The sequence below is a fragment of the Ictidomys tridecemlineatus genome, chromosome 4 (genome assembly GCF_052094955.1).
Source record: "Ictidomys tridecemlineatus isolate mIctTri1 chromosome 4, mIctTri1.hap1, whole genome shotgun sequence".
NCBI lineage: Eukaryota > Metazoa > Chordata > Mammalia > Rodentia > Sciuridae > Ictidomys > Ictidomys tridecemlineatus.
In genome coordinates this window covers 52,399,288-52,419,264 of record NC_135480.1, presented here as the reverse complement: position 1 = coordinate 52,419,264, position 19,977 = coordinate 52,399,288, and the positions used below count along the sequence as shown (strand labels likewise).

At 37.6% G+C, this 19,977-nt stretch overlaps 2 protein-coding genes and 1 long non-coding RNA gene across 14 annotated transcripts in view; 2 read left to right on the top strand and 1 right to left on the bottom strand.

Moving 5' to 3' along the window:
• Ipo7 (importin 7) overlaps positions 1-6,324 on the top strand; it is a 55,778-nt gene extending 49,454 nt beyond the window's left edge. Inside the window, exons 23-25 of the mRNA XM_005326816.4 lie at positions 232-438; positions 2,938-3,054; positions 5,207-6,324. Coding sequence (XP_005326873.1) covers positions 232-438; positions 2,938-3,054; positions 5,207-5,304 — 422 coding nt within the window. The 3' untranslated portion in view covers positions 5,305-6,324. The remainder of the gene's footprint in view (positions 1-231; positions 439-2,937; positions 3,055-5,206) is intronic.
• LOC144377100 (uncharacterized) lies at positions 121-14,419 on the bottom strand. Of its 2 annotated transcripts, XR_013437770.1 has the most exons (3): positions 13,913-14,396; positions 3,760-3,859; positions 121-2,858 (listed from the first exon to the last, which is right to left on the bottom strand). It is a non-coding gene; the product is annotated as an uncharacterized LOC144377100 (long non-coding RNA). The 2 variants fall into 2 exon arrangements; XR_013437769.1 differs by having other exon boundaries at positions 121-3,859; positions 13,913-14,419.
• Positions 14,420-14,531: 112 nt separating this feature from the next.
• Znf143 (zinc finger protein 143) overlaps positions 14,532-19,977 on the top strand; it is a 62,511-nt gene continuing 57,065 nt past the window's right edge. For 7 of the 11 annotated variants that reach the window (XM_021727373.3, XM_040284762.2, XM_040284766.2 and 4 more), the window contains exon 1: positions 14,532-14,669. In XM_021727373.3, the coding sequence (XP_021583048.2) occupies positions 14,547-14,669 (123 nt within the window). In that variant the 5' untranslated portion in view covers positions 14,532-14,546. Of the gene's footprint in view, positions 14,670-14,730; positions 14,820-19,977 lie in introns of those variants that run through there. The other 4 variants (XM_040284763.2, XM_078046501.1, XM_078046503.1 and 1 more) reach the window with 4 other exon arrangements.

Sequence of the window (19,977 nt, the reverse complement as noted above, 5' to 3'; positions counted from 1 at the left end):
CACCCCCCCCCAAAAAAAAATCATCTCTGGTGTTTAGAATAACAAGACATGGTTGGGTTTCTTGGACATGCATGAGAAGTTATTATTCTGTCTGTTGCTAGACATGGGTTTAAACACCAATTCCTGGAACTTTTCCTTGACTTTATTAATGAATTATAATTCGCTGAAAATGGTAAGCGATTGTCACTTTGAGTAACAAACTATTTCAGTATTATATTTATGACTTGGCAGAGGAACTAGGGAGTGATGAAGATGATATTGATGAAGATGGGCAAGAATATTTGGAGATTCTGGCTAAACAAGCAGGTGAAGATGGAGATGATGATGATTGGGAAGAAGATGATGCAGAGGAGACTGCTCTGGAAGGCTATTCCACAATCATTGATGATGAAGACAACCCTGTTGATGAGTATCAGATATTTAAAGCTATATTTCAAAGTAAGTCAGCTTATCACATATAGAACTTTCATTAAACAATCTGTCCCTTAATGAAGAGATTAATTAAAGTATCCAAAATTATTTATGATGATGCCGTCAAGTTACTGAGTATTCTGTCCTCTTCCTCTTATTTTTCCATTTAGTTTATAATTTTTGAAAGATGTACATTCTAGAATATAGTGTATTTCTTAAAAGTTAAGTACAGTGACAATTCCTCTTTCTTCTGATTCTCAGTCTTTCAATTTTCCTCAATTGTTCTTCCAAGTTTATATCTATTCAGTGTTTATGTATTTTTGCATCTCTTAATCAATTCATTCTGTTATTACAGAATTAGCAATTCTAATTAATCAATTTTAGGCTTCAAGCAGCTAATTTAACCACCCAAATTTGGTTGTAGTGATACAGATTTCTCCTGGAATTCTAGATATATCACAGTTATGTGTGGCTATAGAATACAACATGCTATTTTTGGTTAATAGCATCTTTTGCTTGAATTTCAAGGTGTAATGCCTATAGTCCACCACTCATTTTATGAAACTAAATTGCTGATCCCATAGTTCTGTAGTCCCAGCTATTTGGAAAGCTGAAGCAGGAGGATCAAAGTTTGAGTATAGCCTGGGCAACTTAGCAACACCCTGCCTCAAGATAAAAAATACGAAGAGCCTAGGATGTTGCTCAGTGGTAGAGCAACCCTGGATTCAGTCCCCAGTAAGGGGGGGGGGCGGATTATTTAAATTGCCACTAAATTTGACAGCCCTTCCCCTTCAGGGTTCTCCACTGTTACTTATCATTTCTACATAGGAACTTTGATATGGAATAAATTCTTTCATAACCAAGGTTTAAATACTCGAAGCCCATGAAAGTATTTTTGATGCCAGTTCATAAATAGTTTTCTGAATTAGATGATAACAAGAATTTATTGAAGTGCCAGAACTTCTGGCTTGCTTTGTTTTTTGTTAGGTATGAACAGGACAGTCTCTAAAATATACTTTCTAATACAGCGCCTCTGCACAGTTGAAGTAAAGGAGAAACAGAAGATCTTGTGATTTAGCATTAGGTTTTTGCCCCCCAACTACCTTGTATCCAATACATGTGGATATCACTTTTACATTCTTTACTTGCTCGGCAGTGAAAATTTTTGGGGTAAAACCTATTTTAGACTCTTTTGCTTGCAGATGTGTGTGTGAAATAGGGAAATACTTGCTCAGACCTACCACCATTTTATATTCACTTATGTAGTGTATTTTTTTGGTTGAACATTGTGAGATTTTAACACTTGGTTTTTGTGACATTTGGAAAAAATTCGTTCTGTTCCTCATAGAGTAACCATTTTTTAGGCTATGATATATGATATTGTCATTTTAACTTGAGGATTATGTATATATGCTTTTCTTTTTTCTTTCTTTTTACTGCTTGCCAAATCTGGGGTCTCAGATACTCCAGGAAAGAACTCTAGCAGTGACATAAATCACAAACCAAGTTATATTGAAGAGAGGTTTTTGAGTAGTCAGAGGAAGAAGAAGAAAGCGTTTATTTTGTATTGTTCACCCTTTTTCTTGCATCTGTATTTTCAAGTCATTTAACTCTGAATATTTTACTTTATTTATTTATTTAGGGAACCAGGGACTGAACTCAGAGGCACTTGATCACTGGCCCTCATCCCCAGCCCTATTTTGTATTTTATTAGAGACGGGGTCTCACTGAGTTGCTTAGTGAGTTGCTTTCTAAATTGCTGAGGCTGGCTTTGAACTCGGGATCCTCCTGCCTCAGCCTCCAGAGCCGCTGGGATTACAGATGTGTGCCACTGCACCCAGCTTATTTTATTTTTTATGTGGTGTTAAGGATTGAACCCTCAGCACCTCACAGTTGCTAGGCAAGTGCTCTACCACTTAAATTAATTTTATTATTGAAACGCCCCTAGTACAATACAATAAGAACAATTATGATATTTTTGAAGCACAAAGATGAACTGGAATTAACTGTTTGCCCTATATCTTTTATTCCATAAGTAACTTATGATAACTTTTAAAGTTATTTGGGAGGGCTGGAGATATAGCACAGTTGCTAGAGTGCTTGCCTTGCATGCACAAGGCCCTGGGTTTAATCCTCACCACCACAAAAATAAATAAACACACAAACAAACAAACAAATAAGTAAATAGAAATAAAGTTATTGGGGAGAATTTCATTTTTGGGTTTCAGATAGACAAAACAGAATAGAAAGAATGTATCAGTTGCCCAGCAAGCACAGTGGCACACGCCTGTAATCCCAGCGACTCTGGAAGCTGAGCAGGAGGATCAAGAGTTCAAAGCCAGCTTCAGCAACGGCAAGGTGCTAACCAACTCAGTGAGACCCTGACTCTAAATACAAAATAGGTCTGGGGATGTGGCTCAGTGGTTGAATGCCCCAGAGTTCAATTCCTGGTACCAAAAGAAAAGAAAGAAAAAGCTGTCAGTCCTGCGTATTAATGTTTTTTCCTACTTGTTTTTGTTTTGATAGCTATTCAGAATCGTAATCCTGTATGGTATCAAGCTTTGACTCATGGTCTTAATGAAGAACAAAGAAAACAGTTACAAGACATAGCAACTCTTGCCGATCAAAGAAGAGCAGCCCATGGTATGTTAGTCAACCATAATCCCTTTTTGATGTAATTAATGACTTCAAAGGTTTTTTCTTTTAAACATTTTTGTTGTTGTTGTAGATGGACTCAATATCTTTTGTTTTATTTATTTATTTTTATGTGGTGTTTAGGATCGAACCCAGTAGATTACACATGCGAGGCAAGTGCTCTGCCACTGAGCTACAACCTCAGCCAATGATTTATGAAGGAATTTAACATTATATAAAAGGTATATTGTATAATGGTATGTAGGCTATGTGTATAGCTCAGTGGTAGAGCACTTGCCTAGTATAAGCAAGGTCCTGGATACTCTAGCACAGTCAATCAATCAGTCAGTCAACCCAAAAAATCTATTATGGGTGATAAATTTAATCTGAGGGATTTAATACAGGTGATAATTTGGTTTTGACTACATTTCACCTATTTTTAAGTGTAACTGGGATTACTTTCAATATATAGTAGCTTTAATAAAGTTGCTTAAGTTCTTGCTGATATTTTGATTAAAAATATTTTGTTATAAATCCAATATTTTTTTAAACCTCTTTTTTTTTAATATTTATTTTTTAGTTCTCGGCAGACACAACATCTTTGTTGGTATGTGGTGCTGAGGATCCAACCCGGGCCGCACGCATGCCAGGCGAGCGCGCTACCGCTTGAGCCACATCCCCAGCCCCCAATATTTTTTTAAAGTAATAAATTACCTGGGTGTGTTGGCACATGCCCGTAATCCCACCAATTTGGGAGGTTGAGTCAGGACAGTTGCCATTTTTCAAGACCAGCCTCAGCAATTTTAGGAAGACTCTGTCTCAATAGAAAGGATTAGGAATGTTGGTTGGTTATTAAGCACCCCGGGTTAAATCCCTGTACTAAAAACAAAAAAGGTAATGAATTAAAATTTTTTTTCTGAAATATATTATAGAAAATCCCCAGTTTTTTTTTTTTTTTTTTTTTAATCTTTAAACATTTTAATATACTCCCTCATTCTACTCCATCCCTATGCTCCATGTTAGGAACCAAACTTTACCACTATATATATATATATACTTTACCATGTACACACCACTATTTGTATATATATACTTCCAGCCCTGGAATGCATTTTCAAGATCTATTCTTTTTGTGTATGTGTGCCAGGGATTAAATACAGAGCCACATCCCCTAGCCCTTTTTATTTGGAGATAGGTTCTCACTAAGTTGTTCTGGGCCTCAGTTGCTGAGGCTGGGCTGGAATTTGTGATCTCCTGCCTCAGCTTCCTGAATTGCTAATATTATAGGTGTTTAGCACTGCGCCTAGCAAATGTGTATTTTAATTTTATATACTCTGTAACAGTTTTCTCTAGGTTTTAATACCCAGACCCCTTTATAGTTGTGGTCAAAAATGAGATCCTTGGACTGGGATGTGGCTCAGTGGTACAGTGCTTGTCTATCTATAACTAAAAAAAAATAGTAAATATTAAAAAGATGGGATCTCTTATAAATAAGGCATAATTTTTTTTTATTTTTAAGATTGTCAGATTGAAAAAAAAATGATTAGGGATAGAATTCAGAGGCGCTTTATACTGGGCTACATTTCCAACCTTTTTTATTTTGAGATACTGTCTTACTATGTTGCAAATGCCACTATACCCAGCTCTTAAGTATTTTTTATTTTGGAATTCTTTTCAAGATGGTTCCTTATTGATACATATGACTGATATCAATCATGGTTCCTTATGACTCACAATGGAGTGTTTAAAGATTTTTTTTTCTTGAGGCCAGGCATGGTGGCCCACAACTGTAATTACAGCAACTTGGGAGACAAAGCATTTGAAATTCAAGGCCAGCCTCAGCAATTTAGTGCCAGCCTGTCTCAAAATAAAAGGGCTTGAGCTATATCTCTGTCATATAGCACCCCTGGGTTCAGTACTCAGTACCTTAAAAATGTTTTTCTTAACCATGGAAATTAAAATTCGCTAAAGGAATCTACAGCATAAAACAGGACAGATTATCTTCTCTACATAGTGCATGCCCTCTTTCCCCTTATACTTTTGGAACACCTTGGCTACTAATGGTAAACTACTATCTTGTTAATTCTTAAGTTCTTTTTTTCCCTACAAAGTAGTAAGATAATTGAATGCCCTACTAAAGTTTCACTTATTTATTTTCTAGAATCCAAAATGATTGAGAAGCATGGAGGATACAAATTCAGTGCTCCAGTTGTGCCAAGTTCTTTCAATTTTGGAGGCCCGGCACCAGGGATGAATTGAGTTCTCAGTTTCTTTCCTGCTGTGTGATTGTAGTGAAGAGCTTGTGTTCCTCCTAGTAGTGGTTCCAGAACTGGTTCATGTTACCTACTCTAAACTAATTGATCAATAGATGGACAAAAAAACCCAGGAGGTGGGACCTGATCATGCAACCTGGCACTGGAAGTGAAACCAGAGGGATTTTTGTGGGGAGGGGGGTTAATGTGGGGGTATTTTCTTTATTTTTTGAAGAAAGTAAGATCCTGACTCTGAAGCTTCAAGTGACACTGTGGAAATCTGAAACAAGAGGGTATGTCATGAAGGCAGCTTTTCTTTTTCTGAGGAAAAAATAGGCATGGGCTACAGGACTATTTAAAATGTCTCATTTACAGTATAAAGCTCAAAGGTAGATGTAATTTTTACACCTATGAGTATTTGTCCGATTTCTGTCTCTTCCTCACCATTGGGTATCCTTTGTATGTAAATAAGATAAGGTAATATGATAGCCTTATTCAGTCTTCATTTTCATTCATCAAAGATTGTTCCTGTGTAGATTATTGGACATTTATTGTAGCACTACATAACTGATTTAAAAATCTGTAAATGAATTAGCACTTTCATATTGAAACAAGCCTGCTAGCCTATGTATAGAAGCAAAAATGTTTGCTGTTTATAAAAAGGGATGTAATAGGGTGGGGGGCAGGGGTAATTTCAAGTTATTAATTTAAAAATGAACTAGCAATTTTGTAACTGGTAACTTTGTGGTACACTCACCTCTGATAGTGACTTGAATTCGGTATGTAAAAAGGGGTTAGTGATATTTCATTGCTGCTAAAAATGGCAACTCCCTCTGTGTCCTGTTTATTTCTTAAAGCTCTCAGTGTACAAGTGAATATTTGGATACAAGACCTTACTGTAACAAACAAGAAAGGTGATATCTGAAGCATGTAAATTGGATATAAAGTTCTGCTCTTAAAGAGTTGATCTTAGAGTATGGCTAAACATCTATATATGCAATATTAAAAGAAATTAATTCGGCTATTATGTCTTGATTTGATTGCAGTTTTGTTCCTATTTATAATTTCTTCCCTTCATTGGCCTGTTTTAATCCAATAATAAGAAAAAATGCAAAATGCATCCTTAACAGTTTACATCATCTGCCTATTTCCCTTTGCACAGCTCCTCTGCCCCTCTTGATGATTGTGGTATCTGGTCTTATTTATAGGCTGAAGGCACATGGTTTGCTCCAAAAACCACTATTGATACCACTGGAAAAACAAGCCAGCAACAAGACAGTGTCGAGAGGTTGGCTTGCTCCCCTCTCTTCTAACTGCATGTTGAAAATAAGCCTTTATTGATCTTAAAACGTGTCAGATGAGTCATACATTGGGTTATTTTTTATATACATGTATACACAATATTTCAAATTGAAAGCAACATCTCAGTGGATTCAAACTTACATGCTATTGTCTAAAACATTAAAAATTTGTAAGTGTAAGAATAAAATGCACATAGATATTTAAAATGCATAATTAAGGAAACCCATTGGTGTGCTTTTCTTGTATATCAATAATTAAGCCACTATTGCTGGCACTGTTTGGTTTTCTATTAACACAGAAGGAGTGAAGTATTTCCTATATTTATGAATTTACTACTAAAATCTTGGCAAAAAAAGAAAAAATTGTCTAATGTCTATGAGTGAAAACTGTTAATCAAGTATGTTTCTACTGCCCTGCCCCCAAGTTAGACACCAACTGTATACCTTAAATTGCTTAAGGGGATTTCACATTATATAAAATTAATAAAAAATGGAGTAGTTGTATATATGCAACATTGTGTACAGAGGGGAGATATTAAATAGTATTTGTCTTCCTTTACCTTTTTTTTTTTGTCCCCTACTTTTTAAAATTTCAAACTTTACTGCTCTTTGAAATGATAATTCCAGTTTTCACATTGTTATTGGAAAACCATATCTAATAAAGGTTTTAGTTACTCCCATGAACAGAACGACAATTCTCATTTGGGGTTTTGTTTCAAGAAAATATATTGTCATGTCTTTGAGAACAAGTTTTATTGTCTCATTAATTGGTTCCAAAATAATCTCCATTATGTATTTATTTATTTTTAGTTATACATGGGCACAATATCTTTGTTTATTTTTATAAGTGGTGCTGAGGATCGAACCCAGGTCTTACACGTGAGAGGCTAGCGCTCTACTGCTGAGCCACAACTCCAGCCCCACCATTTAGACTTCAACTCCAAATTATACCGTATAATTAAACTACTTAAATAATGTTCAAATGATAGCTTTTAATGAATCAAATATATACCTCAATTTTCATGATTTCCTTAAAAAATACCAAATTACAGTTTGTTACAGATCATATGTCTTAATATGTTTGAGTTTCTACATGGGAATGCAACTCTTGTAAATAGTTATACATAGACACCCTCCCACCCCAACCTGCCCTGCACTGGGCATTTGAACCCAGAGGTGCAATTGCAATGGAACTACGTCCCCAGCCCTCTTTTGAGACAGGTCTTGCTAAATTGCTGGGGCTGGCCTCAAACTTAAAATCCTTCTTCCTTAGACTCCTACCTCCCTGGGATTATAAGCATGCTCCACCATGCCCAGGTATAAATTTGTTTTTGACATATTAAGATAGTGACTGCTGTATTTTGCTCTAGAAGAGACTAGACTATAGGAGGGGCCAAACCAGAGCCTCATAGCTATATACCGGTATTCAGCCAAATATACCCTCTTCCTGAAGCAAGCATGAAGAAAAAGTCATTAAGAATTACCATAACATACTGTAATAACAGCTACTGTGACAGTAGGATCACAAGTTTGAGAGGAACCTCAGCCACTTTAGCAAGATTCTATCTCAAAATATAAAGTGATGGGTGTGGTGGCACACACCTATAATCCCATCAAGGTCAAGGAGTAAATATATCAAGTTCAAGGCCAGTCTCAACAAATTGGTGAGGCCCTATGCAACTTAGTGAGGCCAAATCTTAAAAAAAATAGAGCTGGGGATATAACTCAGTGGTAAAGCACCCCTGGGTTCAATCCTCAGTACCAAAAAAAATAAGTTGCAGCTCCATGGTAAAGCTCCATTGGTACCACCAAGTGGGAGTGGTATTTCATGAATTTAATGAAAGTTATATCTTAAGAACACATGACTTAAGCATAATAGACGTTCCATACTTATAGAATGAATCATCTAAGTTACATCACACTGCTATAAGATTTGTTCATTCTGATACAATTTAAATTTTTGGCAAAGATAACCTGAGGTTATTTACCATCAGTGTTTCTACTGAATTCCAGCCTCTACCCTTGCAATACCATACAATACTTGGGCTTCATGGTTTCAAAAAAAAAAAAAAAGTTTACATGTTCACTTACATGTCCAGTATCTTGGAATACTTTAATCTTTTTCAGAGAAGGAGGAATTGTTATCTAAATAAGTCACATCTTGAAGCTAGAAAAGGTTCTTGTAAGAACATTAGTTCTTTTTTCTGTGTGTGATACTGGGGATTGAACCTATATTAACAGTAGAAATCCCTCATTTTAGCACTATGAGAGGAATTAATATCTTAGGGTAATTTTTTTCTGGGTTTATCATCACCCCCTACCAGGTTTTTAAAGTATAGGTTAGTTCATCTTTATATAGTTCGATTCTGCTTCCATGCACATACTGAAGTTTGTCAGCTATACTCAATATTTGAAGCTTACATTTTAAATACTTTCTATCAAAACCTTTTTAAAGTTTCTTTTAAAAGACTGGCCAGATTAGCCAAATTTTGTACAAACGTGTAACAAAAGAGACTCCACTACTGGGATGGGGTTGTGGCTTAGCAGTAGAGCACTTGTGCAAGGCAATGAATTCAATCCTCAGCACCACATAAAAATAAATAAATGTCCAACTGCAACTAAAAAAATATTTTAAAAAAAGAGACTCCACTGTATATAATGCACCCCTAAACAGAACAACAACAACAGAAAATCTGGCCAAACGATAAAAAGAATAAACTTCCTCAACTTGATAAAGATATCTACCAAAAACCCAAAGTTAATATGCTTAATGGTAATAATTGTTCCTAGTTCAGGAACAAGACAAGGATGCTCACTTTTACCACTAGTACTCAACATTACAAATCAAATTCTAGGCAAGGCAATAAACAAGAAAAGGAAGTAAAGGGAATCCAGGTTGAAAAAGTAAAAATATATTCATAAGATGACATGATAGAAAATTCTAAGAAATAACATGCACAAAATGATTTTAAGATTGTAAGATATAAGGTTAATAATATACAAAAGTTACTTGTTTTTCTAAACAGCACTATGCTAAAACTAAAATTCCACTTACAGTAGCAATGAAAGTACTTATGAGTAAATACAACAAAACAGGGTAAAACTGAAATAACTATATAAGTGGAAGATAACATGAACGCTGCAATACAGCACAAATTGATCATCAGATACAGTTTTATCCATATAAAATTTCAGCTATCTTTTTACCCCCTGCCCAGCAACTTACTAGCTTATCCTGAAATGTGTATGGGAATATAAAGGACCCAGAAGAGACGAAACAATATTGGAAAAAGTAGATTTAGTGATCACATAGTGTTCTGTTGGTGTAAGGATGGTCTAAGAGAATAAAGTTGAATCACTAATTAAACCCTTACATTTATGGTTAGTTGATTTCCAGTAAGGGTGCCAAGAGTGTTCAATGTGGGAAAAAATCATCTTTTTGAGATACGTTATCTCCATGCAAAAGCATGAAACAGGTCTCTTAGCTAATGTATCAAAGATCTGAATGAAGGCTTCAAACTATAATAAAATTCTTTGGGAAAACCATGCACATAAATCTTAATGATTTTTTATTAGGTAGTGGTTTCTTAAACTTGTATCCAAAGCACATATTTAAGGACAAAAAATAACTGGGCTTCATCAATATTGTGGTTCAAGTTGTATTTTTTGTTGTTTTGCATGGTACTTAAAATAGAACTGAGGGACTTGCACATACTAGGCAAGGGCTCTACCACTGAGCCACAACCCCAGCAGTCAAAAAGACTATTTATTTTGATACCAGGGATTGAACTCAGGGGCACTCACCCACTCAATAACATCCCCGCCTGTATTTTGTATTTTATTTAGAGACAGGGTCTCACAGAGTTGCTTAGGGCATTGTTGCTGAGGCTGGCTTTGAACTCCTGCTTTAGCCTCCCAAGCCACTGAGGTTACAGGCATGCACCACCACACCCAGCCACAATGTGTAAAAACTTTTGCAGATCCCCAACACTGCAAAAAAAAAAAAAAAAAAAAAGGTGGGGTGGGGATAAAGATGGACAATTACAAGTATTGGCAAGGATGTGGAGAAATTAGAATCCTTACATGTAAAATGCTCATCTGTTGTGTTTGGCAGTTCCTCAAAAGGTTGTAAATAGTTTTACCATATGACTCTGCAATTGTATTCTTAAGTACATATACCAAGAGAAATAAAATATGTCCATAATACTTGCACAGAAATGTCATAGAGGCTGGGTGTGATATTGTCTCTCTGAAATAGAACGGGGGGGGGGTGTATATGCAGAGATGTGCTTCAGTAATATCCAAAGTATAGTATTCCTAACAGCCAAAAAGATAGAAAAAAATCTTACATGCAGAAGGCCCTTGGTTCAATCCTCAGCACCACACACACATACAAAAAGGTAGAAACAATTCAAATATCCATCAGTTGATAAATGTTAGATTCATACAAAGAGTTAGCAAAAAGGAATGAAGAGCAAATCACATGTAATCCCAGCAATCTGGAATGGGGAAGCAGGAGGATCCCAAATTTAAGGCCAGCCTGGGCAATTTAGTGACCTTGTCTCAAAAGGATTGAGGATGCTGTTCACTGGTAGAGCACCATGGGTTACATCCCCAGCACAAAAATAAAAATAAAGAACTATAATGGGGTGGGACTATAGATCTGTGGCAGAGCACTTGCCTAGCATATATCAGGTCCTAGTTTGTTAAGAGGCATACCAATTTGGGATCTTCAGGGGGTTTGAAGTTTTAGAAGTTATAAAATTATAATATTCCAGAGAGTATGGTGGTGCATGCCTGTTATCCCAGATATTTGGAAGACTACAAGTGCGAGACCAGCCTTGGAAATCTAGTGAGACCGTCTCAAAATAAAAAGGGCTGAAGATGGCAGAGCATCACAAATTTGAGATTGGCTTTAGCAATTAGGGAAACCCTGCTTCTTAAAAGTATGTTCTAATTAAACCCTAATAAATGGAATGTAAATACGAATTTTTCTTTCTGTGTGAAAGCTAAGAAAATTATCTTAGTCTACAAACCCAGGATTTTCTCTTCTGAGACAGGTTGGCGTCAAATCTTCTATCTCACCCTCCCAGTTCACTGAGATTACAGGTGCATGCCACCAAACATGGCACAAACCAAAGACTCAACCCTGTATCCATGAGCCCTATGAAAAGTACAGTTGTTCAGTATATTTTTTTCAGAGGTTTCATAAGAATCTCAAAGGAGTTGTCAAAGTACTTAAGAACCACTGCTATAGGAGCTGGGATTGTGGCTCAGTGGTACAGCACTCGCCTAGCACATGCGAGGCCCTAGGTTTGATCCTCAGCACCACATTAAAGAAATAATTAAAATAAAGATATTGTGTCCAACTACACCTAAAAAACCCAAATATATATATATATATATATATATAATTTTTTTTTAAAGAACCACTGCTGTAAACAATGAAGTGGGAAAAGACATTTATTGAGCACTAAAAAACATCTGAGAGGCACTGTGCTTCCTATGTACAGTATCTACATTACCATAAATCCTCCCAGCAACATTGTTAAATGGGTGGCAAGTGACACATCTGTAGCTACAGTTCCTAATGGAAACAGACAAAACACTGGTTTGGGGTGAGGTGGTACTCCTATAATCCCAGAGTTCTGGGAAGCTTAGGAAGGAGGATTTCGAGTTTGAGGCTAGCCTCAGCAATTTATTGAGACTGTATTGATTTGAAATGGATTCTGGGGATAGAACTCATTATATCAGGACATAATGAGCTATGACCCCAGTGCTTTATTTTTTGGTACTGGGAACGGAATACAGCTACTACACATGAAACGACTTATTTGTACCCATTAACTTCACCACTGAGCTACATTCTCAGCCCTTTTGGTTTTGAGATAGGTTGCCCTAAATTGCTGAGGGTCTCAAAAGATTGCTATCTGGTCTTGAAATCCTGCTACTTCAGCCTCTGGTATAGCTGGGATTACAGGTGTGCACCACTACCCCCAGAACCTCTTGTCCTTCAGCTGAGCTTTGGTTAAAAGGGAATCAATCTATCCATTTATTTTTTTGGTACTGGGAATTGAACTCAGGAGTGCTTTACCACTGAGTCATATCCCAGCTCTTTTTATTTTAGATGTACATGGACAATACCTTTATTTATTTTTATGTGGTGCTGAGGATAGAATTCAGTGTCTCGCCACTGGGCAAGTGTTATATCACTGAGCTACAATCCAGCCCTTATTTTTGAGACAGGGTCTCACTAAATTGCTTAGGACCTCATGAAGTTGCTTGGGCTGGCCTCAAATTTGCAACCATCCTGCCCCAGCCTCTCCAGTCACTAGGATTATAGGTGTGAGCCACGGGCTCCATTAACTTGTAAATGAGCAAAATCCTCTAGCATCAAAAAACCTCTTTTTTTTTTTTTTTTTTTTTTGGTGCTGGGGACTGAATTCAGGGGTACTCCACCCTGAGCATCCCAAGCCCTATTTTGTATTTTATTTTAGAGACAGGGTCTCACTGAGTTGCTTCACTTTTGAGAATGGCTTTGAGCTGGCGATTCTCCTGTCAGCCTCCCCAGTGGCTGCGATTACATTTTTCATACAAGAACCTAAAAAGTAATCAGAAATATTTTAAATTCCTAAAGAATGTGTTAAAGCTTAAATAAAATCCTATTTTCCTTCTAAGAGCGTTTGGGTACAAATTATGCATGTTTGCCTTGGTAAAGGTACACCTAACCAGGAAAAGGGGAATGCTGCAACCCCAGAGTACAGATATGCACCAAAGCACTGTCTTGAGGGCTGGCTATATTTTAACATATTTTTTACTTATCCCCCCTGTCTATTCCATAATCATCTGAAATGTAAGAAACTAAACATTATCCTACTCTCTCCGTTTAAGTACCCAAATCTGTTCAAGCAAGCCGACGTCCTCATCATCGATTCTACACCTGGCTTGCCTCATTTAACGAATATTGAGTCTACACACTTTATTGCATTTTTACTCGGCATGGTTTCCCAAGCAAATAATATTTACTCAATACCTCCTGAAATTACTAGTATTTTCAATGACTTAGAAAAGGAATGGATGAGAGCTACCACACATGAAACGACTTATTTGTATCCATTAACAGGTTTAGGGGACCCGATTGAATACTTTCCCGCACCCCTTTGACTTTTTCAGTTATCAACACACAAAAGGGAAATAAGATTCAAAAGAAACGTAGCGACACCAATTCAGTTGACTTCAAACTTTGAGCCAAAAGTACAAAAATGAATAAATGCTTCCAGTCTCCCGCGGGAGTTTCCGGCGCAGAAGGCTCACCCTCCCACCGCACGGTGATGCCCCCGGCGACTGGAGAAGCGCAGGCAGGCCTAGAAGCCAGTCACCGGCACAAATCAGGTCTCGGGTAAACGGCCTTTGCCCAAGACCAAGGGCCTCAGTCAGCACTGAGAGCTCACGGGGAGCGGGCAGGTCTCCCATCCTGTCCTATGCTTCCCCTCCTCTTCCCTCCTAATGGTACAGCATTCGGCAAGTGCTAGGCAAAGCTCATCTGGTCTCCAGAATTCATTCCAACAAGCCCACCGGGAAATCCCAATCCGCCTCTTCGCCCCTGTGGGGAAAATGGCGCCCGTCACCCTTTCTCCCTCCCAGGTAATCACAAGGACCAACCTCCCTCCCTTGCTACAAAATGGCGTCTCCCGCTGGAGCCCCGGAATCCGCATAATTAACTTGTCAGTGAAGTGGTGTTGGTCTGGGATGAGTGGTTCTGCCAACCAGTAAGACACAGAAACTTTGATTCCGCACTTTGCGTGAGCCACTCAGGCGATGGATGGAAGACCAACCTCGGTGACGTCCCAAGTTGGGGCGTGCCTAAGGGGGCGAGTCCCTTCTGGTAGGTTAAATTTGGTCCAATTAAAAGCAGGGAATGTCCAGTGAGTGACGTAATGCCTGCCCAATGGAGGCTGGGGGCGGGCCTCAGACACGCTATGCGGGTTGCGGGGCCTGGGGGCCGGGCGGCTGTTTCCTGTCCTGGTGCATGGTGGTCGGACGAAGGAATTGTTGGAAAATTTTCTCGGAGGTTCGTATATAAATGTGTTTTTACCCAGTGTGCATTATTCTCCGCCCGGCCGCCGCCCTCAGCGCGGCGGCGCGGGCCCGCTTGGGCCCGGGCTCCGGCTCCCACTGCTCAACCTCGGCCGCAGGCCTTGTTGATCCTACGGCCGCCTCGGTAGCTGCGCTTGGGCAGAAGCGGAGTTTATTAATAACCCGCGGCCGCCACTCTGGGCGGCAGAGCTTTTCTAGCTGAGAACGCAACCCCCCCTTGTCCCAGCGTGCCGCGCCCCGCCTGTTCCCCTCAGGGGACCGCCGAGGGGAGGGAGAGTGAGAGGAGAGGGTGGAGTCCTCGGGAACCAGGCGGCGTTTCTCGGCCTGACCTCGGCGCAGAGTCCCCAGGCGCGCCGGGGCGAATCTCCTCCGGCTGCTATGGGTCCACGGTTCACACGAGGGCCCAGCAGGGGCGCCTGCGGCCCGGCTGGCCGTGGGCCCGCTCGGGACCCTGCTTGCGGATAGCACCAGAATTTCCTCCCACTCGGATCGCGGAGAGATTTCTTGTTTTCTTCACTTGCTTTATTATTTTTTAAAAGGATTTATGAATCCTAACACCGAGTTACAGAAATTTGTAACTTATCATTCTCTCTTTCCTCGGTTTTGACTAAAGAGTGAACAAATCATTATAACACCTTGTAATATTTTATTGTTTTGAGTTCATTTTTGTTCCCTCCTCTCTTGATTTTTAAAAAATTTTCCCCACATTATAACGCTTTTTAAAGGGCACCGTTGTCAGCACATTATTTGAAGTTAGTTTCTGCCTTTGCTATGGAAGAGTATAAATTAGCTGCATAGTTAAGTGGGGATGTAATGAAAAATTGTAGATTTTAAGATTGTGGTCGTTTTTGTCCTTAATTTTGCCAGAAAATGACGTGAAATCAGTGTAATACTATTTTTTTAAAAACTAAGTACATAGTTTATTGTTTAAGAAATTTGACGAAATGACCCCCAAATACCAGTAAGATGCATAAATAGTTTTATCCTGGTGTATTTTGACTATACTGTTTATACTAAATTGGTTGTTTAAAAATGACACCTCCCCCCATTTAAAAAAAATATTGATACGATTCACATGCCTTACCTTCCACAATTTAAAGTGTATAATTAGCTGAGTTTTATTATATTCAATTTGTTCACTTCTTTTACTTAAAATATCAATCCCATTTATGTATCACCACAATTTTTAAAACATGTTCATCACTCCAAAAAGAAACTATGATTCCCCACTTCCTCTGATTACAACCATGCCTATTCTGGTCATTTCATGTTAATGCAATCATAGAGGATGTGATCTTTTGTGACTGGCTTAGCATAGTATTTGCCAGAATGTTATAACGTGTATTAGTACTTTATTTCTTTTTTATTGCCAAACGGACACATTCAATTTTATTCACTCATCTGTTGATGGATATTTGGGTTGTTTCCATTTTTTGGCTATTATGGATAATGCTTCTGTGAACATTTGGGCAGATTTTTCTGTGGACATGGGGTTCAGGTGGGGAGTGTTATTGTTTTGCAGTGTTGGGAATCCAAACCAGGGTCTTATGTGTTCTAGGCAGGTAGGTACTTGACCCCCAAAATACATCTGTTGTCTTTTTAAAAATTTTTTGAGAAGGGCCTCACTAAGTTGCCCAGGCTGGCCTCAAACTTGTGATCCCCCTGCCTTATCCACCTGAGTAGCTGGGATTACAACCATACCACTACACTGCTTTTGGAGATAGGTGTTTATTTCTCTTGGGTACATGTACTATAAGTTGTCTCATATGATAACTCTATGTTCAACTTTTTACGGAACTGTCAAACTGTTTTCCAAAGTGGCCGTACCATTTAGATTTTTACCAGCGAGGTATAAGGGTCCCAACTTCTCTACATCCTTGCCACTACTTGTTATTATACCCATCCTGGTAGATATGAAGTGGCACATATTGTCGGTTTGATTTGCATTTCTCTGAATGCTAATGATATTAAGCATTTTTCCATGTCTCTTATTGGCCAGTTGTTTGTCTTTGAAGAAATCTACTTGGATCCTTTCCCCCATTTAAAAGTTTGTGGGGTTTTTTTGTCTCTTTATTTATTAAAAAAAAATTTTTTGTACCACATTCACAGTCCTTTTCATTTTTTTATTTGGGAGGCACTTAATCACAAAGCCACATTCACAGTTCTTTTTATTTTTTATTTTCAAAGAGGGTCTCACCAAGTTTTTGTGGCCTTGCTAAATTGCTGAAGCTGGTTTTGAAATTGCCATCCTCCTACTTTGGTCTCCTAAGCCACTTATTGGTATTACTGGTGTCCACCACCATGCCCAGCTTCTTTTCATTATTGAGTTGTAAAGTTCTTTGTGTACTCTAAATAGAAATTCCTTATCAGATACATGATTTACAGAGTAACCTAAACCTTTTGCTAAGCATTGGATATTGCTTAAAGATTCATTGTATTCTTCATAGAAAGATGACCTGGCTGGAGTGGAAAAAAGTAATTTATTACTTTAGCTGTTATTCATTATTTTCAGTGTGTGTGTGTGTGTGTGTGTGTGTGTGTGTGTGTGTATAGATAGAAAGATAGATAGATGTGTGTTTGTATATATATATAATGGTGTGTGTGTATGTGTATGTATATGTGTATGTGTGTGTGTGTATATATATATATATATATATATATATATATAAAATGATCATTTGAGAAGAACTTTATCAGTCCTGATTTTATTACTTAGTTTTGAGGTTTTGTGCTCGCTTCGGCAGCGTGCTCGCTTCGGCAGCACATATACTAAAATTGAGGTTTTATATAGTGTTTTATAGAGTTTTTGGTAGGGGGTAGTGGTTAAATCTGAAGTTTTACCCAGTTCTGAATCTTTTTGCTCCTGGCTTTCTTTCAGGACATAATGATTCCCCACCTCCATATTGGTAATTTACCCACTCTACTACTGAGCTACATCCCTAGCACTTTTTATTTTATTTTGCACTTTTCGTTTTATTTTGAGACAGAGTCTTACTTAGTTGCCCTGGCTAGCCTTGAATTTGTTATCCTCCTGCCTCAGCCTCCCAAATTGCTGGGATTACAGGATCACTGCCACCACTCCTGACTAGAAAAAAATTTTTTTGAAAACAGTGAATATCTTTCTTCACACTTTCTCATAAAACTAATCTTATTTTAAAAACTGCAGTGACAACTCTACCCTGTGGAAATATATATTCATTAAAATGTAGACACAGATATATCCTTCCTGTCTATATTTCTTGGACTTAATATTCCATTTCCACTTATGTATACCACTCCACTGGCTAGGCACTGAATTATGTGATTAAGTGTTTTATATATGTACATAAACTTATAATCCTCACTACAAACCTACTACTGTTGTTACAGTTACTACTTTGCAGGTGAACCAGCTGAACTTCAGAATTACTTGTCCACTGTAAGCTGAGACATGATCTTGTGACTGGCTCAGAAGCCCATTCTCTCAACTGAAATTCTCAATAACCTACAAGACTTTAATAAGCTACCAAATGCCCTCCTCTTTAACTTCTAAAATATATCTGTTGACCCTAGAATGATAATAGTATTTTGAAATCTGTACATAAAATGACATAACATACATATTGTTATTTATATACATCTTTTTAAAAAAATATTTATTTTTTAAGTGTAGATGGACACAAAATAGTGCCTTTATTTTTATGTGGTGCTGAGGATCAAACCCGGGTCCCGCCTGTACTAGGCGAGCGCTCTACCGCTGAGCCACATATTCGTCTTTAATAATAAATGCATTTGATCTGGGGATGTGGCTCAAGCGATAGCACGCTCGCCTGGCATGCGCAGGTTCGATCCTCAGCACCACATAAAAATAAAATAAAGATGTTGTGTCCACCGAAAACTAAAAAATAAATATTAAATATTCTCTCTCTTTTTAAAAAAAATAATAAATGCATTTGGCTCTATAGACTCAGTTTTGAAAATACAGAAATTCATTATATAGTATGGGTATAATGATCATAAGAAATTGGAATAATTTAAATTCATGGCACTTTATAAACAATACATACACACAGTAGCATATCATACAAAGTGAGACAGTGAAAGAAAAGGAATAAAGATCTATAATCTTGCCTTAGGCTATAACTACTTACAACTTGTATTTCTTTTTTTTTTAATATATATGTTTTTTTAGTTGTAGTTGGACACAATACCTTTATTTTTTTAATGTGGTGCTGAAGATCAAATAATAAATGCATTTGGCTCTATAGACTCAGTTTTGAAAATACAGAAATTCATTATATAGTATGGGTATAATGATCATAAGAAATTGGAATAATTTAAATTCATGGCACTTTATAAACAATACATACACACAGCAGCATATCATACAAAGTGAGACAGTGAAAGAAAAGGAATAAAGATCTATAATCTTGCCTTAGGCTATAACTACTTACAACTTGTATTTCTTTTTTTTTTAATATATATGTTTTTTTAGTTGTAGTTGGACACAATACCTTTATTTTTTTAATGTGGTGCTGAAGATCAAACTCAGGGCCTCGCACGTGCAAGGCAAGCACTCTACCACTTGTATTTCTTTGTTCATCCCATATTTAGAAAGCATATATTATGTGTCAGGCATTCTCCTAAGAACTAGGAATTCAATGATGAACCAATAGACAAGAAATCCTGATATCATACAACTGAAGTGTTTGATTACAAATTCTCTAAGAGGCAAGAAGGAGATCAAGAGAGTGCTATGACAGAGAATAGGGGTGTTGTTAAAATGTCACATATTTGAGATAGGAGGTGACACCTAACAATAAGCACAAAAGCCATCAGAAGAGTTAGGTGTATTCTAGGAAATAAAAGGGTCAGCATGGCTATATATATATATATATATATATAATGGAGGAGGACAGTTGTTGAGACCTCTGACACATGATTATGATAAATTCAGATATTTATTGAACATATAGTCATAATTTTTAAAAATACAAAGATGATGAGATACAGTAGCAGCCAGGTACAATGGCACATACCTGTAATGGGAAGTTGAGGCAGATAGATCCCAAGGTCAAGGCCAGCCTCAGCAATTTAGCAAGACCCTCAGCAACTTAATGAGTTCTTGTCTAAATATAAAATTAAAAGGACTGGGAAAGAAGTTCCATGGTAAAGTACCCTTGGGTTCAATCCCCAGTACCAAGAAAAAAAAAAAGAAGCATATAATAAGCTATATCAGGTGGGCGTTGTATTCTCTCTCTCTCTCTTTTTTTTTCCAAAATAGGAAACAAGCTCAGCAACCT